The sequence below is a fragment of the Halichoeres trimaculatus genome, unplaced genomic scaffold (assembly GCF_033239565.1).
Source record: "Halichoeres trimaculatus isolate MK-OKI-2021-1 unplaced genomic scaffold, fHalTri1.1 fHalTri1_scaffold_11, whole genome shotgun sequence".
Lineage (NCBI taxonomy): Eukaryota > Metazoa > Chordata > Actinopteri > Labriformes > Labridae > Halichoeres > Halichoeres trimaculatus.
In genome coordinates this window covers 13,110,421-13,133,017 of record NW_027437189.1, presented here as the reverse complement: position 1 = coordinate 13,133,017, position 22,597 = coordinate 13,110,421, and the positions used below count along the sequence as shown (strand labels likewise).

Genomic DNA, 22,597 nt, shown 5'->3' with positions numbered 1-22,597 from the left:
CAATGCAGAAAGTCATTTCTCATGACTCATTCCAGGGATGAAGGATGGTGCAGGGATGAATTTGCAGTTGTCTGTGAAGGGAGGTTGAAGGATAACGCACAGAGGGTGCTGGTTATATTGAACAGAGTAGTACTTGTGATGTATCAGACTGTAAAGTGCAGAGTCAGCTTATCTGAAATGGCCATGAGTCATCCTTCAACTTTAATGACCTCCATCTAGCACGCTTAATTTGTGCTGTGCATGGGAATCAATTGTAACACCATGCAAAAATATATCATTTTATAAAACTATTTTCCAGTTTGATTAAAGCTGTAATAACGTTTGTTTTGCACTGTTGGGCTGCAGAGTTAGATAAGAAACACACACACTAAACATGAGTATAGACTTCATAAGTGCTTAACCATGTTGGTTGTTGCAGGGCAGTAAAAACATCTTTGTCAAGAGAAAGCTATTAGTCATGTGAGCAAAATGGATTAAACTTCAAACAGAGCTCAATACCAATACAGCACCCTACAGTCTCTTCTGCTTTAACCAGGGTGGTAAGATATCGACAAGATGTCAGACAAATAAATCACCTTAAATGCTTGAGGGAATCCTGTGGGAACTGCCACCAGTTGGTTTAAAGAAGTAACAAATAATTAAACTATAATGTTGAAGTGAAGATTAAAAGCTCATATGTACAACTTGTTTTAGTATTTTGCTTTTTTTCAGTTATTTTCAGCTTTTCAATTACACAGTTTTCCTCAAATTTCACCAGAAAATCTGTCTATGAAGCTTTTTGTTTGGGTGATTTCTGAAAAATGACAGGATGTGGAAGGAAAATTTCACAGCTTTGATCTGAAAGACACTAACGCTGAATACAAAGACAGACAAAAGACAAGTGTAAAACATTAAACATGCTCTGTAAACTTGCAAAATACCACAAACAAACAGCGAAAAAAAAGGAATCAAAAGGCAATATTTGGTCATGTTAATGGGGTGGTTTGAGTACAAGATGCAATACAGGCTTTTCTCAGCATCCCTCAGACCTAATGCGTCATAAGAGTGAGTGTCTGCACCGTGGAAGGATTCAGGGTCAGAGCTGTGTGATGGCGGTGATGCTCCACTCTCCCAGGCTTCTTTTCTAGGACACACCACTATTAGAAGCTCCTTCTCATTCCTCAGGGCACAGTGCTATATGCACGAAGAGGAGAAGGCTATTTTTATCTCATTATTATAAACGTCTCGAATAGAAACCTCACACTGAAAGGTTTGCTTCCAGTATGTATGGGAGAACCTCACTACTTCTTCTTCTTCTTACAATGCCTGGCAGTGTCCTTCACTGTGCTGCTTTGTTTTTGTGCTTGTGTAAATAATAGAAAACTGTCTGACATTGTCCCCTTGTCTCTTTCAGTGCATGAGGAACCCAGCTCTGCTGCAGAGGACAGGTTTAGTCATTAGAGTGCTTTGCCACATCCAGGAAAATGTCTGGCTCCTACGATGAATGTGTTGGTGCTGACGACACCATGGACAGCTTCTGGGAGGTACACACACATACACACACCAGCCTGTCTCGAAAAAACCTTCTCCCTAGATTCCCCATGTAGTGATCATGAATGTAGCAGAGGAGAGTCTGCTGTTGTAGCAATCAGGTTTCATGTTGATAGAGTTACAACTTTAAGGTCAGCTTCTTCTGATTTAATTACTGACATTTGAGGCATCGAATAATGCAGGTGCGTTTTGGAGGAAAGCGGCTGGCCTTTGGTTTCACATTTACCCACAGATAAAAGAGGTGTATCAATCCTTATATTCCCCCCCTGCAAATGTCACGCTATGCTATCAGTACAGTGCCTTTTAGAGCTGACAGCTTCGCTATAATGTTTGTGGTTATGAAAGTGCAGTACTTGTATTTTTGGAGGCATTGCTAAAGTCAAATCAAGCTGTAATTATAAGTTAATCAAGATATACAAATTCATTACATTCAGCTTTAGAATAGGAAATAAGCATGCAGTTGCACATTTTAAGGCTACTTTTTTCTTAATTTTGGCGTTCCCTGTATGAAACAAACCATAATCAGACCAAGAAAAATACATTTAGATTTGACATCATGTGGGATATGTTGTCATATTACACCAAAAAGAAGCTCATAGGTCTTAGCCCATTTTCTTTAGCGTGTTTCATCCTATGTTGCAAAAAAATGAACAGACTACACCATAAAAACTAAAATCCAACAAAGTTTGTCTCATTTTTAAAATAAATCAAGGTTATTATAGTTTTGCATTTGTGCAGTTTAAGTTTTTTTTGTTTCAATAACTGTTAAGCCTTTTTTGTAACATGAGGTAGTTCCTGGGGACAAGATTAAAGAATGTCAGAAAAAGTTTTGTGTAATAAAACTCAAAACGTCAAACCATTTTGAGAAATATATTCACTGAGAGCAGATGAGCAACCATCCACATCAAACAATAAAAAGTGTCACTCAGGGTTACTCTTTCCAGCCACTTAATGGATGGTAACTAAAGAAAAGAGTGAGTTTATGTATGGCATAGATTGACAGAGGTGAAAGGTTAAGATGCTCTTCCTTGAATTTTAATTTATTTTAGTTAGTTTGGTGACCTTACATTACAGTCTCATTATTTAGTGTTTTTTGTAAAGCCTCATTTTTATTCTTCATTTCAGTTAAAAAAATAATAATAATAATAATTTTTACAGCACTCATTTTTGTTATTTTGTTAGCTTTTCTTAATCACAACATTGGTATAAATTGTATTATTACACTTAATATGGGTCAGATTTACCTGAAAATTCCAGACAAATATAACACATTTTTCTAGACTTTTCATGATGTAACAGGACAAACTGATGCTTGATTTACTTGAAAGTGTAAAATTTATTTTCCCCAAGGGGGTGCGAAAAAGTTTTGTCAAGTTTCTTGAAAACAGAATGTCTTCATGCTAGAAACTAAAAAAGTATTTTTTTCTTTCTTGTTTATACTTCATACAAGCAATTCAGACCCTTTTTTAAAATTATTGCAATAAGACATTTTTCGGGACTTGATGGGTGGATGTAGCTCAAATTAAGTTATATAAAGACTTAAACACTAAGGTTTTGTGCATATTAGTTACTTGATTGTTATGGAGTTTACTGGTTAGTGTGAGAAACATGCAGCAACCCCTTTAAAGCGTTAATTTCTGTCTTAGCTAACAGAGATTTCTTTTTCTGTGCACAGTGTATTTATTAGAAATCATATCAGTAGTGGGTTGTGTCATCACTGGACACATCACAACAAATACAATCATCGTACAAGGTCTTCCTTTCCTCACTTGTGCTGAGATGAAATGTCTGTGTGTGTTTGTGTGTCCAACGAATTAGCGTTAATGAATTCCCTCAGTACAGACTCTTCTTTGTGTGTAATGGCTCTTAGCCACAGAGACACAGACAAAGAGCCTCAGTTATCAGCAGCTCTGAGGAGGCCTTTCACCACATGCACCTGCCTATAGCATCTCTATAGTAGCCTCACAGCGCTGCTACGCTCATGGCTCTCAGGTTTTTATCATCAGACATTCAAATAACACAACTGCTCTATGAAGCACAACCAAGCCATGAAATAGATGAACCTCAACACAAAAACACAAGCTCATGTGTGTTTTCATGTGAAGAATCGGTCCACCTGTGTGTTGTTGTTGGTATGACTCTGCAGTCTGCCACACAGGCCAACACACATACCGTCACACACCTGTCTCACCGCCTCCCTGCAGCGCCCTCATCTCTCACACTATACACATATGCATGCTCCTGTCAGGACCAATCACAGTGCAGCGCTGCAGCCACAGATGTATCAGACACTCTGCACTGGCACTGTGTGTGTGTGTGAGAGAGAGAGAGGATGTATATGAATGTATCCATCCACATCTTCAGCACACGCAGTCTGGGGTTTCTATGTATTTCTGTCTCTACCTCGTCATCTACCGATGAGAATCTGTCTGCCTGCATCACACCACTCAAGAGGATTAAAGCCGTCTCTCTCACACACACACACACACACACACACACACACACACACACACACACACACACACACACATACATGCACACTCACAAACACACACACACTAACACAAGCCTATGTCATTGCATAACTACACATGCACAGGCACGAGCAACCCCCCCTCCCCCTATACTACCCTCCCTTCATCATGCAGCATGAGCTCACGCCCCCTGCAGGCACTAAAGAGGCGGAGCCACACAGCCTGGCACTGTGGTTTTTAAGGAGGTCTCGCTTAAGGTGGCGAAAGCACAAAGCAAAGGCTGTAAAGTTATTTAGACAGAGATTAGTAGAGAATAATAGAGTTTTTTTTATTTTGCAGCAAAATATACACTTTGCTAAAGTTATGCAGAAATTCAGTATAGCAGATATGTTTTCTTAGTCTGAACATGAATTCCCTGTAATAATAGCCTTGAAATCCTTCATAAACAACATAATTAAAGGGTCAGAATCAGCTTTCAGGAAGTAAATACAGGTCATATTGTTCAAAAGAGAAGCATCCTTTCCTGATGTTCATAAATCTTAAAGAGTACAGAAAATCTGCATTTTTTTGTCTGTTATGTATAAAAATACACTTTACATTCATCTCTTTTATGCTCATGTGTATTCTGTATACTTTCCCTTTCCTTTGAGAGGTCAGATTCGTTTTCTGCCACTCAGCCTGTTTGTCCCTCCGTTGTCAGGTGGGGAACTACAAACGTGCTGTCAAAAGATTTGATGATGGCCATCGGCTCTGCAACGACCTCATGGGCTGCCTGCAGGAACGTGCTAAGATTGAGAAGGCGTACGGCGATCAGCTAACTGCCTGGTCCAAGAGATGGAGGCAGCTCATCGAGAAAGGTCAATATTATAAATTCCCCAAACAGTTTAATGCACTTACAGTTTTTGTCTGATGTTTACCTAATATCTGTGCCTTTGCGGTGTCTGGTTTCCCAGGTCCACAGTATGGTTCTGTGGAGAGAGCCTGGCTGGCTGTGATGACCGAGGCAGAGAAAGTGAGTGAGCTGCACCAAGATGTGAAGAACAACCTGACGAATGAAGATGTAGAGAAAGTGAAGAACTGGCAGAAAGAGGCCTACCACAAGCAAATGATCGGAGGCTTCAAAGAGGCCAAAGAGGCTGAAGAAGGATTCAAGAAAGCTCAGAAACCATGGGCCAAGAAGCTCAAAGAGGTGAGGGGGGTGCATGGAAACCTGCATAAATTAGCTGGTTTGTGTTTTGTGTTAGAAAAGATTTCATGAACATTTATCAGCTGTATTCAGACTCACCTTTTCAGTACGATAATGATGTGCTTCCCTTGATCTTCCCTACTCGTCTTTCATTCTTGACTCCTGTAAGATTTAATAACAAAGCTATAAATAACATAAAGAAAAAATGCAGTAACAATACCAGGCCCTACAGGCTCCTGGCTAGGAAGTCCCTGTAGTAGCTTTATGGAGACTTTTTCATTTAAGACATAATTTCCATATCATTTTAATCACATTTGACGAAAAATGAATCTACAAAAAGAAAATTATAATGCAAATCAACAGGTCAAAAATGTGAAAACATCTTGGCAGTGTAGAATTATTACTTAAATGTACATCTCCTCTCTGCTCTACTAGCTTTATTTTAAAATTCAAGAAGATTTTTTAATATCTAGCTTCCCAGCTTTCTCAGCAACAGTTTTCAGCAGAACCTCTAAAACAGAGATCTCAAACTTATGCCATGGAGGGCCAAGAGGGTGTAGGTTTTCTTTCCAACCAAAAACTCCACCAGCTGATTTCACTGATTACCTCACCATCAAGCAGAGAACAGGGGCTAATCAGTGAAATCGGCTGGTGGAGTTGTTAGTTGGAAAGAAAACCTGCAGCCTCTTGGCCCTCCATGGCACAAGTTTGAGATCCCTGCTCTAAAACAAGCCCCAAAAGACACAATGCTGAAAGAGCTAGATGTTTTTTTAAGGAGGTGGAGACCAGAAGTAGAGCTAAAAGAGAGTCAGTTATAAACCTAAACACACCTGCTTAGCATGTTGTTTTCACTAGTGCACAGATAAATCTGTAACTTCTGGTCTCAGTAAATAAATCTGAATAAATCTGTGAACTTTGGAACTCCTCTGTGACACTGTGCTTGGCTGCACCCATGGTAGTTTACTGGAGCGTTTCCTGACTCATAGCCCTAAGACGGTTCATTTACTTGAGATATTTGTGACAAAACTCTACGAGACAACAGAATTTGTCACTTATCAATCGTCAGTGGACCATCTCTTAATTTCCTGCAAAGGGGGACTTTTTGTGGAAGTTTTTTTCACTGTTCCCTGCAGGGATTCATCACAACAAACACTGTGCTTAAGGTGAAATTTAATCTGTATTTTACTGCAAAAACTGAAATCTAATCAAGTGTTTATGTCTTAGTTATGTAAAAAATAGTCTCAATTGACTTGATTTAAGCCTTATTCACCTGACAGGATCTAGATAAAAGTCTTATTTTAAGATATTAAGTCACAAAATAATGCCTCAATTGCTTTAAACAATTTGGTTTTGGGGTTAAAAAAAGGTCATTTTGAAGTTTCATGAAATAAGAAAAATGTCTTATTACAAGATTTTAACAAGTGAATTTCTTTTACCCCATTATATTTATCTATTTTTCTATTTTATTTTTTGTAACAAGCAACTCAGGCATCATTTTTTGTCTTTTGATCTGTTGAAATAGAACATTTTTCTTGACTTGTCAGGTAAATGCAGCTTATGCTAAGTCTTATAGCAAATTTTCCTTAAAAAAAGGAAAGAAAGCAACACATAGAGTTCAATTTTTGCAGTGTTGACATATTTGAAGAGCTTTGTTTCTATGGGGGGAACTTTTCTTGAAAGATGTTTTTCTGAGTTCACAGAGAAAATGTGAGTCTTTACCTCTGTGTTTGTGTATACACACTTTATACACTTTTCTTACACTAAATTGAGCTCTTATTTAGATTATTTATTTATAAGCTCTTATTTTGGAAATAGGCACATAGTAATGTTAATGTTCTGATACTGATCACATCTGAATGGAGTTCTCAGTCTGGACAAGGTCAGTCCTGCTTTGACATGAGTGGATGTGACTCCTCCGTGCTCCTTTGGTCAAATCAGATCATGTGTTTTGGGATACTGACAATGCCTGCGTTTGGACATGCAGATGGAGGCAGCTAAGAAAACATACCACATGGCCTGCAAGGAGGAGAAGCTGGCTGCCGCCCGAGAGGCCAACGGCAAGACCGAGGCTTCTGTTACACCAGACCAGCAGAAGAAGCTCCACGAGAAAGTGGACAAATGTAAACAGGACGTGCAGAAGGTGAGGAGACAGCTGGAGAAAGGAGTGATGAGTGATGGCATAGAAATGTGTTTGCCTGGTTTGAAGACGGGTGAAAAAGGGGTAGGGTTAAAAAGGTTGTCTACCTCTTCCTCCTCCTTTTGGAGTGTAAAGACTAACGACACAATCAGGATATGAAAGGCTGTTTGCCTTTTATTTTTCTTTTCTTTTTTCTCATTGCATGTTCAAAATAATGGTTTAATGCAAGACGAAGATGGAAAAAGGAAAGTCAAGACAAAGAGAGTAATGGATTGTCTTTCCTTGAATGCTTATATTGAAAGTAGATTGGAAGAACGCTTTCCTAATTCAAAGATGATACATTTGTAATTCTCGGGGTGTTATTTTTAATCTTGTAGAGATGATTTGATTCAGATTTTCATTTAGAGAAAGGTACCTTGCATCTGAACTGATTCCACACCCTCATTTGCATAAGTTGATTCGCCTGTTTCAAAGTGTATAGGAAAGACGAACAAACTAAAAAAAAAAAGGAGATACAAAAGTAGATGCTAGAATAAAAACATCAGCTTGATCAGTCCTTTCCTTTGAGTGCTATTCTGTGTTGTGTCTCAGGCTAAGGAAAAGTATGAGAAGTCTCTGGAGGAGCTGAACAAGTGCACTCCAGCTTACATGGAGAGTATGGAGCAGGTGTTTGATCAGTGCCAGCAGCATGAAGTCAAGAGGCTGACCTTCCTGAAGGAGGCCCTGCTGGACATCAAACGCCATCTTAACCTCACTGAGAACCAAAGGTAAGCATGTTTTTTTTTGTTTCAGAGAGATGTGTTTTCATTCGACACATGTTTTGGTAAAGATGGGATCTAATTTCAAAGTGGGGCCTTAACTCTAGAGCAGAAATAATTCATCTGTTCTCAGATTTGATTTAATGATTTTGGTTTGTTGTGACAGTCAGCACAGTTTAAGCTGATGGATCTGAACACTCCTCTTGATCAGGCATGCTTTTCTTATTAACGTTCAGACTCACTGCACTAACTAATGAATGATTCTGCTAATGACATTTCTGACAAACTAAATTTTGTTCAGAGTGAATGCTTGTCATATTTTTGCCTGCGGGAGACACAAGTTCTTTTACTGAGCCTGGTGATAAAAATCCATTTTCTGTTTAGGGGATTATATTGAGGTTTTACAGCTTGGTTTCTTGTTGCCTTTGAAGACCTTTGCACTCTCTACACCTGCTTTTTTAAGAATGAAAACCAACTATGAAGAAAAGATGAGACGTTCATTCACAGAAAGACATTTTCTGAGATAGAAGTGACATGTTTCACAAAGGTATACTTTCAAGACATGATTTACATATGACACTCAAACAGGAAAGCTTCAATCATCACTCAAAAACTGGCTTTTTGATTCGTTTTCTGGGGGGGGCTTAAAGTAAACCAAGATACAAAGCACCTTTTTTGTACAAAGCCTTGATAGTTTCTTCCTGCGTTTGTAGTTAAAGCTTTAACTTGAAGTCTGTTTATATCCTGTGAATGTGTTTAAAGGAAACATCACTTTTCCAATCTATTCCACATTTCAATGATTTCGCGACCAAAAGTAACAATTATTAGCATTATTCAGGAAAAGTACTTCAGTCTTTGTGGGTTTCTACTTGAGCACAAATCAGGAGGATACGCATAAGTCTCGACCCGGCGTTGGATCTCCCCCAGCCCAGAATCTGAACTACATTGTGGTTCAAATTCTGATGCCAAATTGGCAGCAGCCCCAGGTCTCTTCTGGCACTTCCAGTGTCACTATTTGTCCCATTTTCTCTCTACAGCTATTCAACAATATACAGAGAGCTGGAGCGCACGATCCTGGCTGCAAACACACAAGAGGACCTGAAGTGGTTCAGCAACAACCACGGCCCTGGGATGCACATGAACTGGCCTGCATTTGAGGTTCATAGAGGAAATCTTCTTGGTTCAGTTTTATCCCATCATTGGAGTTAATGGATAAGTTTACAATTGAAGTTTTATAAAGATTTAACAGATAAGCCACTTCTAGTTACAGAATAACAGTAGTAATGAAAAAATCTTTTCCCAGATCACTCGATTTGTTTCAGTCCCAATCATCTTTCTGATAGTCTATTTAGAGTTGATATCCTGATATATTTGAAAAAATGAGCCACCTAGGTTAATATTTAAAACTCCCAAGCTCCCAAAATGCAATAGAGGGATAAACTTGCCCAGCCTTACAGACTCATATCTACCTGCACAGACAAGTGGCTCCATTTCTCATTTTCTTGTGCCAGTTTATTGCAAACATGCTGCTGCTCTGTGTGTTGTGCTTGCAAGTATGAAACACAACATTAAGTCTTCTTACAGGATAAAATAAACGAGTCCTTTCTTATGTTGATTCCATTTTTCTTTTGTACATTCATGTGCATTTCCTCTCACTGTCATCTCCAGGAATACAACCCAGACCAGGCCAATGCTCCTCCAAAGAAGAAGAAACCAGACGGAGCCCCACCCACTCCAAGCACAGACCATGTGGCTCCACCTGGTGACCGCAGCAGGCAAGTTCAGGCAATCAGTTGTTTACCATGACATCAGTCACATGCGAGGACTTGATTAGACCTGGACAAAACAATTTGTGACAAGTGTCGTTAAGGGGTTCATATTCACTTCTGTTTGTATGAGTTATCTTCACTTCATTCAGAATTCTCAGTTTAAACAATAAACTGCATTTACCAACAGTCTTTAAAATGAAATAACCAGAAAAGGGGAAAGAAACATTAATGAGTATATGCAGTAGCCGGATGGTGTTTCTTGTTTGTATCTTGTTAATCATCATCAATAAAATGTTACCAGAGCAACAGTGAGACTTCCTAATGTTTAATAGTTTAAATCTTTGGCACAGATGAATAAATTAAACAATATTTGCTTATAGAATCCATTCTTTGTGGACTTTAGAATCCCTCTTCCTTTGGTAAAATTGGAAGTGTTGTCTTGTTTCGAGGGTCACTGCACAGCTAATTTCACGCTGCATTTCCTCTGTCCTCCAGTGTTAGCAGCTATGATAAAAACCAAGCCTATTCGACTGAGTGGTCTGATGACGAGCAGCCTGCTGCGTACTCTGGCAATGAAAACGGAGGAAACGGAAATTCATTCGAAGACGATTCCAGCTCTGGCAAAGGGGTTCGTGTGCGCGCTCTTTATGATTACGAAGGACAGGAACAGGATGAGCTGACCTTTAAAGCGGGTAAGTTAACAATGACCAGATAAAACAGGACAAATGATTCTGTGTAAATGTACTTTCAAATTCATCACACAGGTGGTCAGAAATTTACCAAACACTACCTTTAACAGGGGTCAATAGCTGTGGTTAGTCACTAATAGCCATGTAGAAAACAAATTGCAGGCACTTGCCGCCAATTAACAGAAGCTCTTTGTAGAATGGTGTGAAAAGGGGCTCTTGAGCCACACACAGCTGAATGACCAACAATTTAGGGACAAGAAGAAAATAGACCTGCTGTAGTTGCCACAAATGTGCATCTTTTCTCTATGCTCGATGCATCTATATTTCTATTTGAAAGGAGATTGAGGTGAGTTGTTTTCAGATCCAACAAAAACTGGAGGCACCAAATACACTAGGCTAAAAACACTCTTCTTCTATTAGATTCAATTTTCTTGTCCTTGTTTACTCAAAGCTTTCTTGCCCGCAGAGGTAAAAACAAACTTTACCACCACCTCTGCATCAGTGAAGTAGTATGTAACCAGTGGTAGGAGTTCTAACTCTTGAGAAATGTCACTACACTTGCATTTTTTCAATGTTACAGGTGTAAAAGAGAACACTTCAGACTAGGAAAAGCCCAGCTGGTTAGAAAATTCACTTTCTTTCTCGCTGGAATTTGAATGGGAAGATCGCATGTCATTATTCTACACATAGAGCTGTGCCCTCAACATTTGGCTGGAGTAGCAAAGCACAAAGACAAGAGACAAAGGAGACACAGCTGTTTTTGTTAAAAGGTGACAAAATCTTCCTGGGAGTACTTTTAAAGTTAAATATCTGATATAGTGTATCTTCTCTGCTTCATTGTTTCAAAAAGAAAAATATACAAGGTTGGTTGTTTTCAAACTGTTTATTGTAGCTTATTTAAGAAAAGCCCCTAACAAAGATGTCAGTCATGACATAAATCCTTTCTTTTGATATTAAATACTTTATTTAAAGTAAATGTATGCAGATAAACAAAAACTAACATCTATGATGAAAAGGATTTTTGAACAAAATTCATTTTTCCAGTTTGACCCATGCACTATCTGTTATAATGGAGAAGATGGGCTATGCAACCTATATGACAGGAAGCTCTTTAAAGGTTCAAGCACACGACTTAACATCGCAACAGTAAACTTTCTTTATTGAAGTAAAGGTTAGAACCAAAAATTACAGAAAATGCTGCAAATGTGAGAAAACTTGGGCCAAAAGGTCACAGAAAAATCACAGGAAAACCTGGGTTAAAACTAACTTGGATTAAGAACTCTTAATAACTACCAGGTTTGACAAGTTTGTGCTATCTTTTTATACACACTGCAAAAACTGAAATCCAAACCAGTGCTTATGTTGAGGTCTTGATAATTGCTTGCTTAAGATCTTGATCTTGAAATTTTGGGATCTTTTTTGTCTTCATATATCTTGAAATAAGATTTTTGTTCTGACTTGTCAGGTGAGTGGGGCTCATATTAGTTAGTATAAGTCGATGCGTAAATTTAAACTAATAATAAATGCTTGGATTTTAGTTTTTGCAATACTGTCTGCATATTCCAAATAAAACAGGGCCAGAAATGTTTCAAATTTTTTTGCTACGCTCAACAGCTCTTATCAACAGGAGGTGTGCCAACCCTCTGGTCTAACCCTTTACAAAACTGTATTTCTAAATGGGTCCATTAAACATAAAACTTTAGACTTTTCAATTCTGTTGTTTTTATACATGTCATCTCAAGCTCTAAAACCCGTGGCCTAAATATTGCTGAATTCCTGGATAGGATACAGTGATTAAAAAATATATATTTCATAATGAATATGACAGAAGTAAACATGATGTAACTTCACTGTGGACTAAGCAGTGTCATCTCCTTCACAGGTGACGAACTGACCAAGACTGAGGATGAAGATGAGCAGGGCTGGTGTAGAGGTCGTTTGGACAACGGCCGAGAGGGACTGTACCCGGCCAATTATGTCGAGCCGATCTAGTCACATTACTGGACAAGGACACGCCATTGGAGGCAGCTTGAACTGTCCCGTCCAATCGCACCGCACATAGCCAGAGACTTAAGAGCAACACATCCCTTGCCCAACAGATGCGCCAAGCAGTCTTGCCTAAATAAAAACTTAGTAACCTAAAAGACAATATATCAGTATAATATATTTTATCCAGCATTTGGGGTGGACTTAACACGTTTAAAACAGGAGCAGCAATTATTCCAGTATATACACACTCAACTATAACATCCAGACAGTGCAGGAACACATTGCTTCTCGGTGTGGCTGTATTTAAACGTATAATGCAGCTTATTTAAACTTGCAGTATACTGCAGCCTGTTCTCTTGTGAAAATGGGAAGATAATATAATAAGTTGAACCCATTCAAGATGAGCTTCTTTAACCTGCATTGTGTATATACGGTGTGATGCCATTTTGTGTAGCATTTTTAATGCTGTGTGTGGTCAGTCGTCATTCTTACATTGGGAATGCTGTGTAGTGTTAAAGTACCACAGACAGTATCCTCTACTCTTTTTGTTTGTTTGTTTTTTTGTTTTTTTGTGATTTGGTCCAACTTCTTTTCCAGTGTGTGCAGTGCTCTGTGTTTTTAACTGTTTCTGAACGTGCATAGCAGCATGTGCTATGCAACAACTTGCATTCCCTGAATCCTGCAGCCTCGCGCAGGCTGCAACTTGATGCAACACTTCAACAACAAATGCAGAGTTCACTTTGTTAGCATCACAGGCTTCTGTTTCCACGAAAGGAAGCTTGTTCATGAAGTGATTATCTGTTTGTTTTGTTTTAACATTTTTTTTAGTTTCTGTTTTGTTTAATTTTGTTCTTAGCATCACAACTTCACACCTTTGATAAAATCATCTCCATGAATCCCATGGAAAGGATATAAAGTTTGTGCAGGAGCTTTCATTCTTGGTTCAGTATTCAGCTCATATTTTTATCAGCTACAGGAAATTGAGTGATTCTTTCCCTCAGAGCAAAGTCTAATCAAGTCATCTTCTCGAATTTGAAGAGGAGGGTTCGAACAATACCTGTGCCGGGCACTTTTCTTCCAGGGCAAGGGGCTGTTAGAGGCATGTTATTGTGATACTGTGCTACAGACACTTGTCTGATGATTGAAGCCTCTCAAACAGAACATGAATGTACTAGTGTTTGGGCTTGAAAGCAGGCATGTTGTCTCGACAGACGTCATTGATGTCAGCCCGGCCTAGCATGAACACTAGTTATGAGGCCCATTTTCCTGCTGAGCCAAAGAATGACCCAGTACCATCGACTTTCTGTTTTCTCTCCATGCAATAACCTCACATATCACGTCTTAAACAGCTTCAGTGAAGATCAACTTGTAGCTGCCTCCCAGTCCACCCAGACTTCATTTGTCCGCTAACACTGCATGAAGACACAGGGAAGACATTTGTCACCAGTAGACATCACTTGAAGAGTACACTACATGGTTATTTTTAAATTTTTAACTTGCTCCATGATACAATTCAAAGCAGAAATTTTCAGATGTTCAAAAAAAGTAATTTAGCTTAGAGTTGCACCTAAATCTCTGATTAGATTGAATAGATGCTTTTATAACCTAGTTGTCCTGAAGTTTGAAAACGTCACTGGACCAACAGCCGTCAGATGTGTTTAGCTCTGTGTCTGGAACAGGATTTGACTGGTTTGGATCTCACACATGAGGAGAAACACATCACCAGCTCACAAGTTGTGTCTTAGAGTAAAGCTGTACAGCATAGCAAAAAGGACTCCTATCGTCAAACTGTCCCACATTATCAATGTGCACCCACACACACACACACACACACACACACACACACACACACACATACTAACACATGCATTTAACAGACAGTATACACAACACACTTCAAAGACATAATTTGCATCACCAGGTTAATATTTTGGGGTAAACATCTTCATCATCCAGTGTGTATGAGTTGTGTAAATGTATCAGAAAAAACTGTGAAAAAAAGAAAAAAAATGCAAGTGATTGACTATTAAGACAAAATGTAGTGTTATACATGTAAATGTGTTTCATTAAAATAACAGCAATGGAAAACATATTAAGTAATAGGAACCATATCGTATGAATTTCATTGCAATGGAATTGTCAGTGTATCATAAAAGCGTGACGTTATCCCACGCTGTCAGATTTGTATATGATGATGTAATTTAAAGATTATATTCTATTGTAACTGTACAACTGTGTTGAGTTGAAAATGAGACCTAACCATGTTGAGACAGTAAAAAGGTGTACATGTAAATGCTTTTTTATGTTGAAGATCTCTTCCTTATGCACACAGGGGACAGCAGCTCACGTTGTGGACCCCCCTATATTAGCGGTCTAGAAGATGTATGTTCATAGTTAGTGATGTACTTTTATCTCCTAACTGGTGTAGTGCCTGTTCATCTTGATGTAACAAGAAGTTCATTTAAATATGCATAAAGATGATTATGATCACAGATAATAATGACGATAGCGATAAAAAAAAGAAAACCCAACTCAAATTTGTTGTGATGGTGTCAATATTGCGATATTGGTTTGAAAGGGAAACAAGTTTGTTGAAAAAACAGAAGTTAGTGTCTGTGTGTTTATTGGATGTCCTCCACGTGTAATTCTAAATGATTGTGCTAACAAAATTTAAATGAAAGGGGCTGTAGTGATTAATTGCTTTATTATATATTTTGAACACAAACCCAAAGACAGTAATGTAGAAAGGACTTTTAATCAAGACAGGTTTAATAAAGTATTCATTTTAGCATTGCTCTGCAACTTCTAAATACTCTTGAAAGAAAGAAAACAAGTGTTGTTAAGAAAGAATATTGGACAGTTTGAAAATTTGGGGAGCGTTGAATACTATATATTTTCTTTTTTACATAAATTAATTGAGCAGCCTGAACCAGCAGCCATCCAGCTTAGCTTGTTTTTCTTTAAGTTGAGCACAAAGAGCTGAAACAGCTACTGTGGCACACACTTCATTCCTGAAACTACACAAATTACATTTTAAAGGGATGAAACAAAACAAGGTTAGCTTCTTCTGATCCGACAGCCAGCTAACCTTGAAATAGTTTGCTTCAGCAACACAAAAGTTTTGATAAGGGTGCCATTCTTCTTCTTATATTTAATAAAACTAAACACTTCATTTATCTTTTTTTTAAGATTTCCATAATCAAAAGCATAAATATTTACATTAAAGAAAGTTAAAAATATTGTGATATAAATTCAAACAAGAGAATTGGAAGAGTGCTGAAGAAACATTGTAGAAAATAAAATACAAATGCAGTGTTAAGAGGAGAACAGTGATTATATGATAGGCAGGAGCGCATTAGTCAATAGGCAGTCTTTACAATTAAATTGAAATACAAAAGCTTCTGTGAGGAACTTTCATTTTGTGTTGAATCTGGCGCCCCCTATAGTCAATCTAACCTTTTTTTTCTTTACTGATATATGGTGTATGGGAACGTGGTGTTGTCCACTTTGTCTTTTTCAACTGCCAAATATCCAATCTTGGCTATTGAAAAAGTTAAAAAAAAGAACAAATTCTATCCACTTGCTGTTAACTGCTTCATCTGACTTCTTCCCTAATGCAGCAGTAGTTTCAGGAATTAACAATAGCAGTACATATAATCCTGTTACTGGTTTTCAGGAATCATAAAAAGGCATGAACATTGATTTCAGTGTTTTTCATAACCACTTAAAAACTCCTCACAGGAGCATTAAATAAAACGAGCCTCAGAGTTACATCTACTCTATGTCCAGCATATCTTCAGTTCCTCTTAAGCTCTTTCTCTTTACATTGGTGGAGTCTTCTTCATCATACAGGGTTTACAAACTGGTAGACCAGTCTGCGTGACACATCAGGCTTCCTGATGATCCCTTTCTTGTAGTACTGGCGGATAGAGCGACTCAGCTTGTCGTAGTTCATGGCCGGGCGGTTCTTCCTGATACCCCATAGCCTGGCCACGTGGGCTGAGTCTTCAATTTTGAAAATCCCTTTTAATAGAAGAAAACATGTTACTTAGTATGGATTAAATATGTGGGAAATAAGTGAGCACAACAGTATGCTAACATTATACATCAAACAGACAATGCTAGCATGCTAATATTGACAGGTGTAATGTTTATCGAGTTTGTCATCTAAGGTATGCGTGCAGTAAAAAGAGTGTAGCTGGGCTTTGAGTTGGCATGCACACATTTTCGAATTAGAACTATGTCACGGCAAAGAGAACTTTGAGCTAAAAGACTATACTACTGTTTATAAAAAGTTATGGCTTAGTTATTAGATTATTCAAGCAAGTACACCAGAGAGGGGTTTAAACGCTCAAATTACTCTTTGCTAATGACTAAATCCTCTGTGGTTATCCTCAGACAGTGATACATCAAGATATAAACTTGAGTCAATAAACCAGAAATCGAAAAGCCAGAGACCAGCACACAAGGCCACCGAGTATGAGACCTCGGAGAGAAAACTGCACCAAATATTCTGAAAAATGATTATGAATGCATATAAACAATGTTATATTTTTAGATTAGTAAGTAGTTTAATAATACACTGTAGCTGTACTTTGAACATATAACCTTTTTACATTGAACTTATTTACTCTTCATTGAGTCCTTAGCATTATATGTACGTTCATAACCTTGACCAAAGACTAACATTTCCATAAACTACACAAAGTAATAACTGAATTTACAGTTTTAGTAGTTAATATTACTAATAAATCTGGTCAACTGGGGTTGGATACAGAAACACATTGGTTAACGCGTATACATAGCCACAGATGGCGCCAGTGTTTCAGCGTAAAGTGCGACCCTGTTAACTGGTGACTGTTGGCCCACAATGTCACTTGGAAGTTCGGCTCAAGCCGACAGTTAGCATGGTCACTTAGTAACGGTTGTGATCCCGTCAGAACACGATATAAGTTGACTCCATAGTGTAGTACCGTTTCTGACAAGCGACCAAGGCACAAGAAGATATTTTTATACTGCTTACAGTTTTAATTTAGTGTTTTATGAACGATAACTCGTCTGGAGCTAACCGCTGCTTCCGTTGCTAAAATGCGTGCGCGTCTTGATGATGACGTAAAAGGTCTATGAAGATCAAGGGGCAACATCCGGCTTACAAAAAATGAAGCCTATGCGGAAGTGCTAAAAGTTGCTGTTCATCGAGAATCCGCTTGAGACTGGCTGCAGTAACGTAAGTCACTTTGGATCCAAAATTTCCAGCCAAAATAACAAACTTTCACAGCGTTAAAAAGCATTACATCTTGGTTAAAAAAAAAAAAAGTCAGCTTGAGTTTGAAATGCTGATTTTGCAATTGGTACACAGTGGGTGTTTTTTTCTTCTTCTAACTCTGAGGTTTAAAAGTTATTAGGATCGTCTATTTGTTCAATCAGAGACACAGCTCAGCTCAGCTTACATGACTGACAGGCCCCAGTAGATGTTTGAAAGAAAGCTCCAATCCGGTGCCATATCCAATGTGGCTGCTTTCATGGGTTGGCTTCATTTCACAGTAGCAGCAACAGATGGGTGACTTACATACAGCCTATGATAGAGATGTTATAAGCTTGGAAAGTATTTTGCATAAACTTGAGTACTAAAATGGAAATGGTGTTCTATAAGAAGCAAGGCTATCTTCAGAGTCTAAAAAGTTTGATCTTAAGAGTAACATTAAATTTTTCCTAAATTTTTCCACCATGTATATGTGTCAGTAAAAGGTAAGCATTTTTGTTGCAAAGAGTAATTGATTTGAAATGTCAAGTGAAAAAAAAATCAACTATAAGACTCAGCACAGAGTTATATTTGCTTTTTGCTTAGAGTGTAATTTGATAGGTGTGCTAGGACATCTAACAGAAAGGGCGAGGCTACAATGTGTTTATATTGGAGCTATTTGGAGTATAGCTGTCATTTAGTCTCTAAAGTTTAATTAGATGTGCAATGTGTTTAAATTGGTTTCGACATTTTGTGTCTGCCAGTTTGCTTTCCTGCCTTCAGTTACATAAGAACATCATTAGCTCTATATGCGAACTGTGACTTTGCAGTTGGAGGACTGTTGTTGTAAAATGTGGGGGGTTGTGTAGTCATGTATTTTACAAGCCTTTGACTTTAACGTGATGAGTCCCTGACATTAAATAGGCATGAGATCAATCAGTTACTTGCACTGTTACCACTGTTGTACCAAATTGCTCACAGTAACTCTTTGTCATCTTACCTTTTTCTTTGTTAAGCCAGCGGATGCAGCGGCTGTAGTTGTGAGGCTTGAGCAGCAGCTCTCGAAGGAACTGCCAGAGGTGGATCGGCTGGTTGGGATAGTTACTGATCACCTCTGACCAAGAATCATCATCAGCTGCTGAAATAAGAAAGGTGTTCAGACACGTATTCACTTAACATAACGTTTTATTGTTTAGTGAAACCATCACACATATTCTTAAATAAGAACTCACCGGATTTGTTGTCCTCTGGTGGGCAGCGTTCCTTCATTGCAGCAGCTAAGTAACAAAAAAAAAACAGTAGTTAACTCTCCACAGAACACTTACAGCAAGACTTAAAGTTACACTTAGTCACAGTGCATTTGTTCTACAATCAGGCTCTTCTCATGTTCCAACAGCAGAGTTAATGTCTTGTAGGTTTATTTCCCAGTTGTTGTGTCTGTTGCTCTTACTTGATCTCCAGATGTCCAGATGAGCATACAGCATGTCCCCAAACTGCGACGAGCGTACTCTGAAGTCTGCTTCTGTCATGGAGCATAGATCCTTCCCATTAAGCTCCTGAAACATGGTGCTGACCTGTGGCAGCCTGTACAGGTGCTCAGTCCAGAGGAGCCACTTCTGGACATGCACACAGCTCCAGTCCAATGGGTCTGAGAAGGAAAACAGAGGGTCAACACATTTTACTTCAATGAAAGGTTTTTGTTTAATTTTTTGATTTTCTGGACTGAGAGTATCCCTGCCTCAGCTGTGAAAGCTTTTGATTGCTTAACCTTTTCAAGCATAACATTTATTTTTCTTTCTTTCTTTCTTTTTGGAGAACAGCCAGTAAAAATATTCAAGAGCAAAATTAATTTGGGAAGATGTGCAAACTGCCACACTGTCATTGAACTGAGAAAGATCAAAGGATATGTGAGGAGAGGTAATGTAGCTGTTTGCCTTCATAGATGGATTAACCAAAACAAAAATATCACTCTTATGTTGAAGATTTAAACTGGCTGAAAAGTAATGTAACTGAATTGTCAAAGTAGGTGAAAGCTCCTGTGAAAAGTTTTTGTTATAAACACACTAACCCTAACCCATATTTAAAGACAAAATGAATTAAGAGATTTAAGGTGTTGCTTTCTCTACTAGGGGGCACCAAAATCACCACAGGCTGACAGATCCTCACTGGAGGTTTAACCAACCACAACCAACAAGCCTGTAGAAAAAGTATGTAGTCTTATGGATTTAGTTATGAGTTAAGTAATCAAATTTGACTTTCAGAGTTACCATAAGGCTTCAAGAAGGGGCTTTGACCAAATGTTGTTCGTAAACTTTTGCAATGATTTCATGAGCTGAAGACTGTGCAGAACTTTGCACACAAAGTTGATCATGTAGGAAGGTTCAGTTGTGGGAGGGGTCACCTTTAAATGTCCAAAGATCTTAGCTGTGACTTTTTATAACCTTAAAAAAAATTAAGGATCCTTGTAGACAGGATCAAAGGAAGAGTCTGTTAGTCATATCAAGACAAATGTAGACTCTTTGGTAATCTCAGAGTCAGCTGCATTATTTTTTTAAAACTTTTGTGGTCTGGTAATTTGATAGTTAATTTATCAAAAAAAGGTGATTGATTTAAAAAAAACAACAACTTTGGGAGCCATGCCCTATGTGCATCATAAGCACCAATTATCTTTTTTTCTTCCTTCTATGTCAGTTAGGTAAGAAGTGTGCAGTAACAAAAGCAAATAATCCTGCACACAGTGTCTGTATGAATTCAAGGCTCTAAATAAAGAAGTTCAAGAACTGAGGAAGATCTTTCAACAGATGTGTTTGCACAAGGAAGGCAGGGCCCCAGATGCTCACAGGTAACAGTTGTGCCACTATGTGGATGTTGATGTGAGAGCAAACAAACAAATTATAGCTTCTGAAGATGAAGTTTTCAGACTCATCCTCCTGCCAACACCTTTTGCCCCTTCTTTTTGTAGCTACCTGGGGCAATGTTGAGCAGTTTACATGCTGTGTCCACATCCTTCAGCACCTCTCCCACCACCATGGTTTGGACCTGCTCAAGACAGCGCTCCTCTGTCTGGCCCTCCATCTCAGGGGAAGGGTCCTGGGCTTGGCTGGGCTTCACTGGACTCATCTCTGGAGTCCTGGGTGGTGGAGGAACAGCAGCAGGAGTAGGGGCCTCTGTCATCCTCATCACCCAGGGGTTCTCCTCCATAGCCAGTCTATCATAGCAGGGGAGGTAGACCCCAGGCCAGCTGAGCTCAGGGAGCCCCAACAAGCTGCGGGGTGGTTTGACGTCCTCGCCTTCGTCCAGCCATGCAGTCCTGGTGTCGGTGTGTGAGTGGCTGATGTAAAGAGGTGAGTGTGAGTTGAAGCCTGCGTGCTCACAGCCTGGACTCCCCATGCTCAGCTTTGTTTAACCCTGCCAGAAGAAAGCACAACGTGTGATATTGTCTTCTGAGACAGAGATACTCTATTGTCAGACTGAAACCATACCCAAATGCTCAATATTTAAACAGTAACTATCCCAAAGTAAACTTGACATTTGTTCTATGGTATTTACTCTGCCAGGACTTTGAAATACAGAATCTGTCATCTAGAGCCTTTGTCACTGTCACATTCAGCGAGCCTGTTGTTTGTCTTTCAGTGAGTTTTAATGTCACTTCAAATTAAAACTGTAGTTGCAAATATTTAAGAATAAAGTTCCCTCATGAACTCATGAACTGGAAATACTCCAAAAGGTTCAGACTGGGTGAAAGTATCAGCATTACTCTCCCGATACTCAACATTGTTCAACATTGAGACAGCAAACTACTACACCTTTTCTTAAATATAGGTACAACGAGGAAGACTGTGCATCATTTAAACTTAAAGTGTGGCTGTGTTTATAGGTGTAGGTGTACTTTGAATCCAAAAAGCATGCACTCAGGTTGATTTTCAAAATGCAAAGAGCATCAAATTAGTCTATATCAGAACAGCAGTATGGACCACCAGTCGTAGAAAGACACCCCAATGAAATATAGATTCATAAGAACATGACTAAAACACTAAAGTTGATTTAAAGAAACCACAAATCTGCCACCCTGATGCTCTGAACACTTGGAGGTTTGTGCTCATGGCAGATGCAGATAGATCTGATCACCATTCTCCCTCAGTCTGTAACATTTCCAAAACAATAGTTGATCGAGAAAACTGGTTGATAAGAAATAAGGCAAAAGCTTTGGCAAAGTTTGTAATATACCTTGAGGCCCTCTAAACCGAGGCAGTTTTTTTTTTTTTTTGCCACCAATTTGTTTTCTAAATTTGCCTTAAAGTTATGTCATCTTAGAAGGATCATGAAAACTGATATTTTGCTGGAACCATTTTGACAGCAGACTCTCTGTGACGTGTTGTTTGTTCACATGGTCCAGGTCTCTGCTATTATTTCCTCACCTGCAGGCATTAGTAGTTTAAATGTTTAGCAGCAGTAAAAGACTTGCTCTTCTAGATTATTCTTTCTTTCAGGGTTAGTTGTTCTTTTCTCACGTGTGTGGTCTCGTTTCAGCAGTATACACATTTAAGCAAGCCTGCCTCTTGTAGACGTGTGTTAGATTCTGTTCACAGCCAGAGTGATACAAGAGGCATTTAGGTGCTGGGATTAGTTGTATCTGCATTTATACTTCAGTTCTTTAGACTAAAACGGATTAAAAAACACTTCTTTGAGCTGTTTCTGACTCTTCAGCATTATGCCCGAATGGGTCTCTGAGCATGGAGCTACAGATGTATGCATGCGTACGGGACTGTTTGTTTCAGTTTGTAGGGTGGCCGTAAAAAAAAAACAGTTAGGGAGAACAACTA

At 38.7% G+C, this 22,597-nt stretch overlaps 2 protein-coding genes across 4 annotated transcripts in view; one reads left to right on the top strand and one right to left on the bottom strand.

Moving 5' to 3' along the window:
* pacsin1a (protein kinase C and casein kinase substrate in neurons 1a) overlaps positions 1–14,402 on the top strand; it is a 40,833-nt gene extending 26,431 nt beyond the window's left edge. For all 3 annotated transcript variants that reach the window (XM_074681558.1, XM_074681559.1, XM_074681560.1), the window contains 9 exons: positions 1,394–1,523; positions 4,705–4,861; positions 4,958–5,193; positions 7,175–7,330; positions 7,919–8,094; positions 9,123–9,243; positions 9,754–9,860; positions 10,350–10,546; positions 12,426–14,402. In XM_074681558.1, coding sequence (XP_074537659.1) covers positions 1,464–1,523; positions 4,705–4,861; positions 4,958–5,193; positions 7,175–7,330; positions 7,919–8,094; positions 9,123–9,243; positions 9,754–9,860; positions 10,350–10,546; positions 12,426–12,535 — 1,320 coding nt within the window. In that variant the 5' untranslated portion in view covers positions 1,394–1,463 and the 3' untranslated portion in view covers positions 12,536–14,402. The remainder of the gene's footprint in view (positions 1–1,393; positions 1,524–4,704; positions 4,862–4,957; positions 5,194–7,174; positions 7,331–7,918; positions 8,095–9,122; positions 9,244–9,753; positions 9,861–10,349; positions 10,547–12,425) is intronic.
* Positions 14,403–16,245: 1,843 nt separating this feature from the next.
* Positions 16,246–21,164, bottom strand: LOC141799343 (SAM pointed domain-containing Ets transcription factor-like). Its single transcript, XM_074681561.1, has 5 exons — positions 20,741–21,164; positions 19,225–19,422; positions 19,007–19,051; positions 18,775–18,912; positions 16,246–16,555 (listed from the first exon to the last, which is right to left on the bottom strand). The coding sequence occupies exons 1-5, from the start codon at positions 21,162–21,164 to the stop codon at positions 16,377–16,379; spliced, it is 984 nt and encodes a 327-aa protein (XP_074537662.1). The 3' UTR covers positions 16,246–16,376.
* Positions 21,165–22,597: the final 1,433 nt, after the last annotated feature.

Coding starts and splice junctions, on each gene's coding strand:
- LOC141799343 (XM_074681561.1), bottom strand. CDS start 21,164: ATGGGGAGTCCAGGCTGTGAGCACGCAGGCTTCAACTCACACTCACCT. Junction 19,423..20,740: donor ACTGCTCAACATTGCCCCAG/GTAGCTACAAAA, acceptor TTTCCTTCTCAG/ACCCATTGGACTGGAGCTGT. Junction 16,556..18,774: donor CTGGCTTAACAAAGAAAAAG/GTAAGATGACAA, acceptor TTCTATTAAAAG/GGATTTTCAAAATTGAAGAC.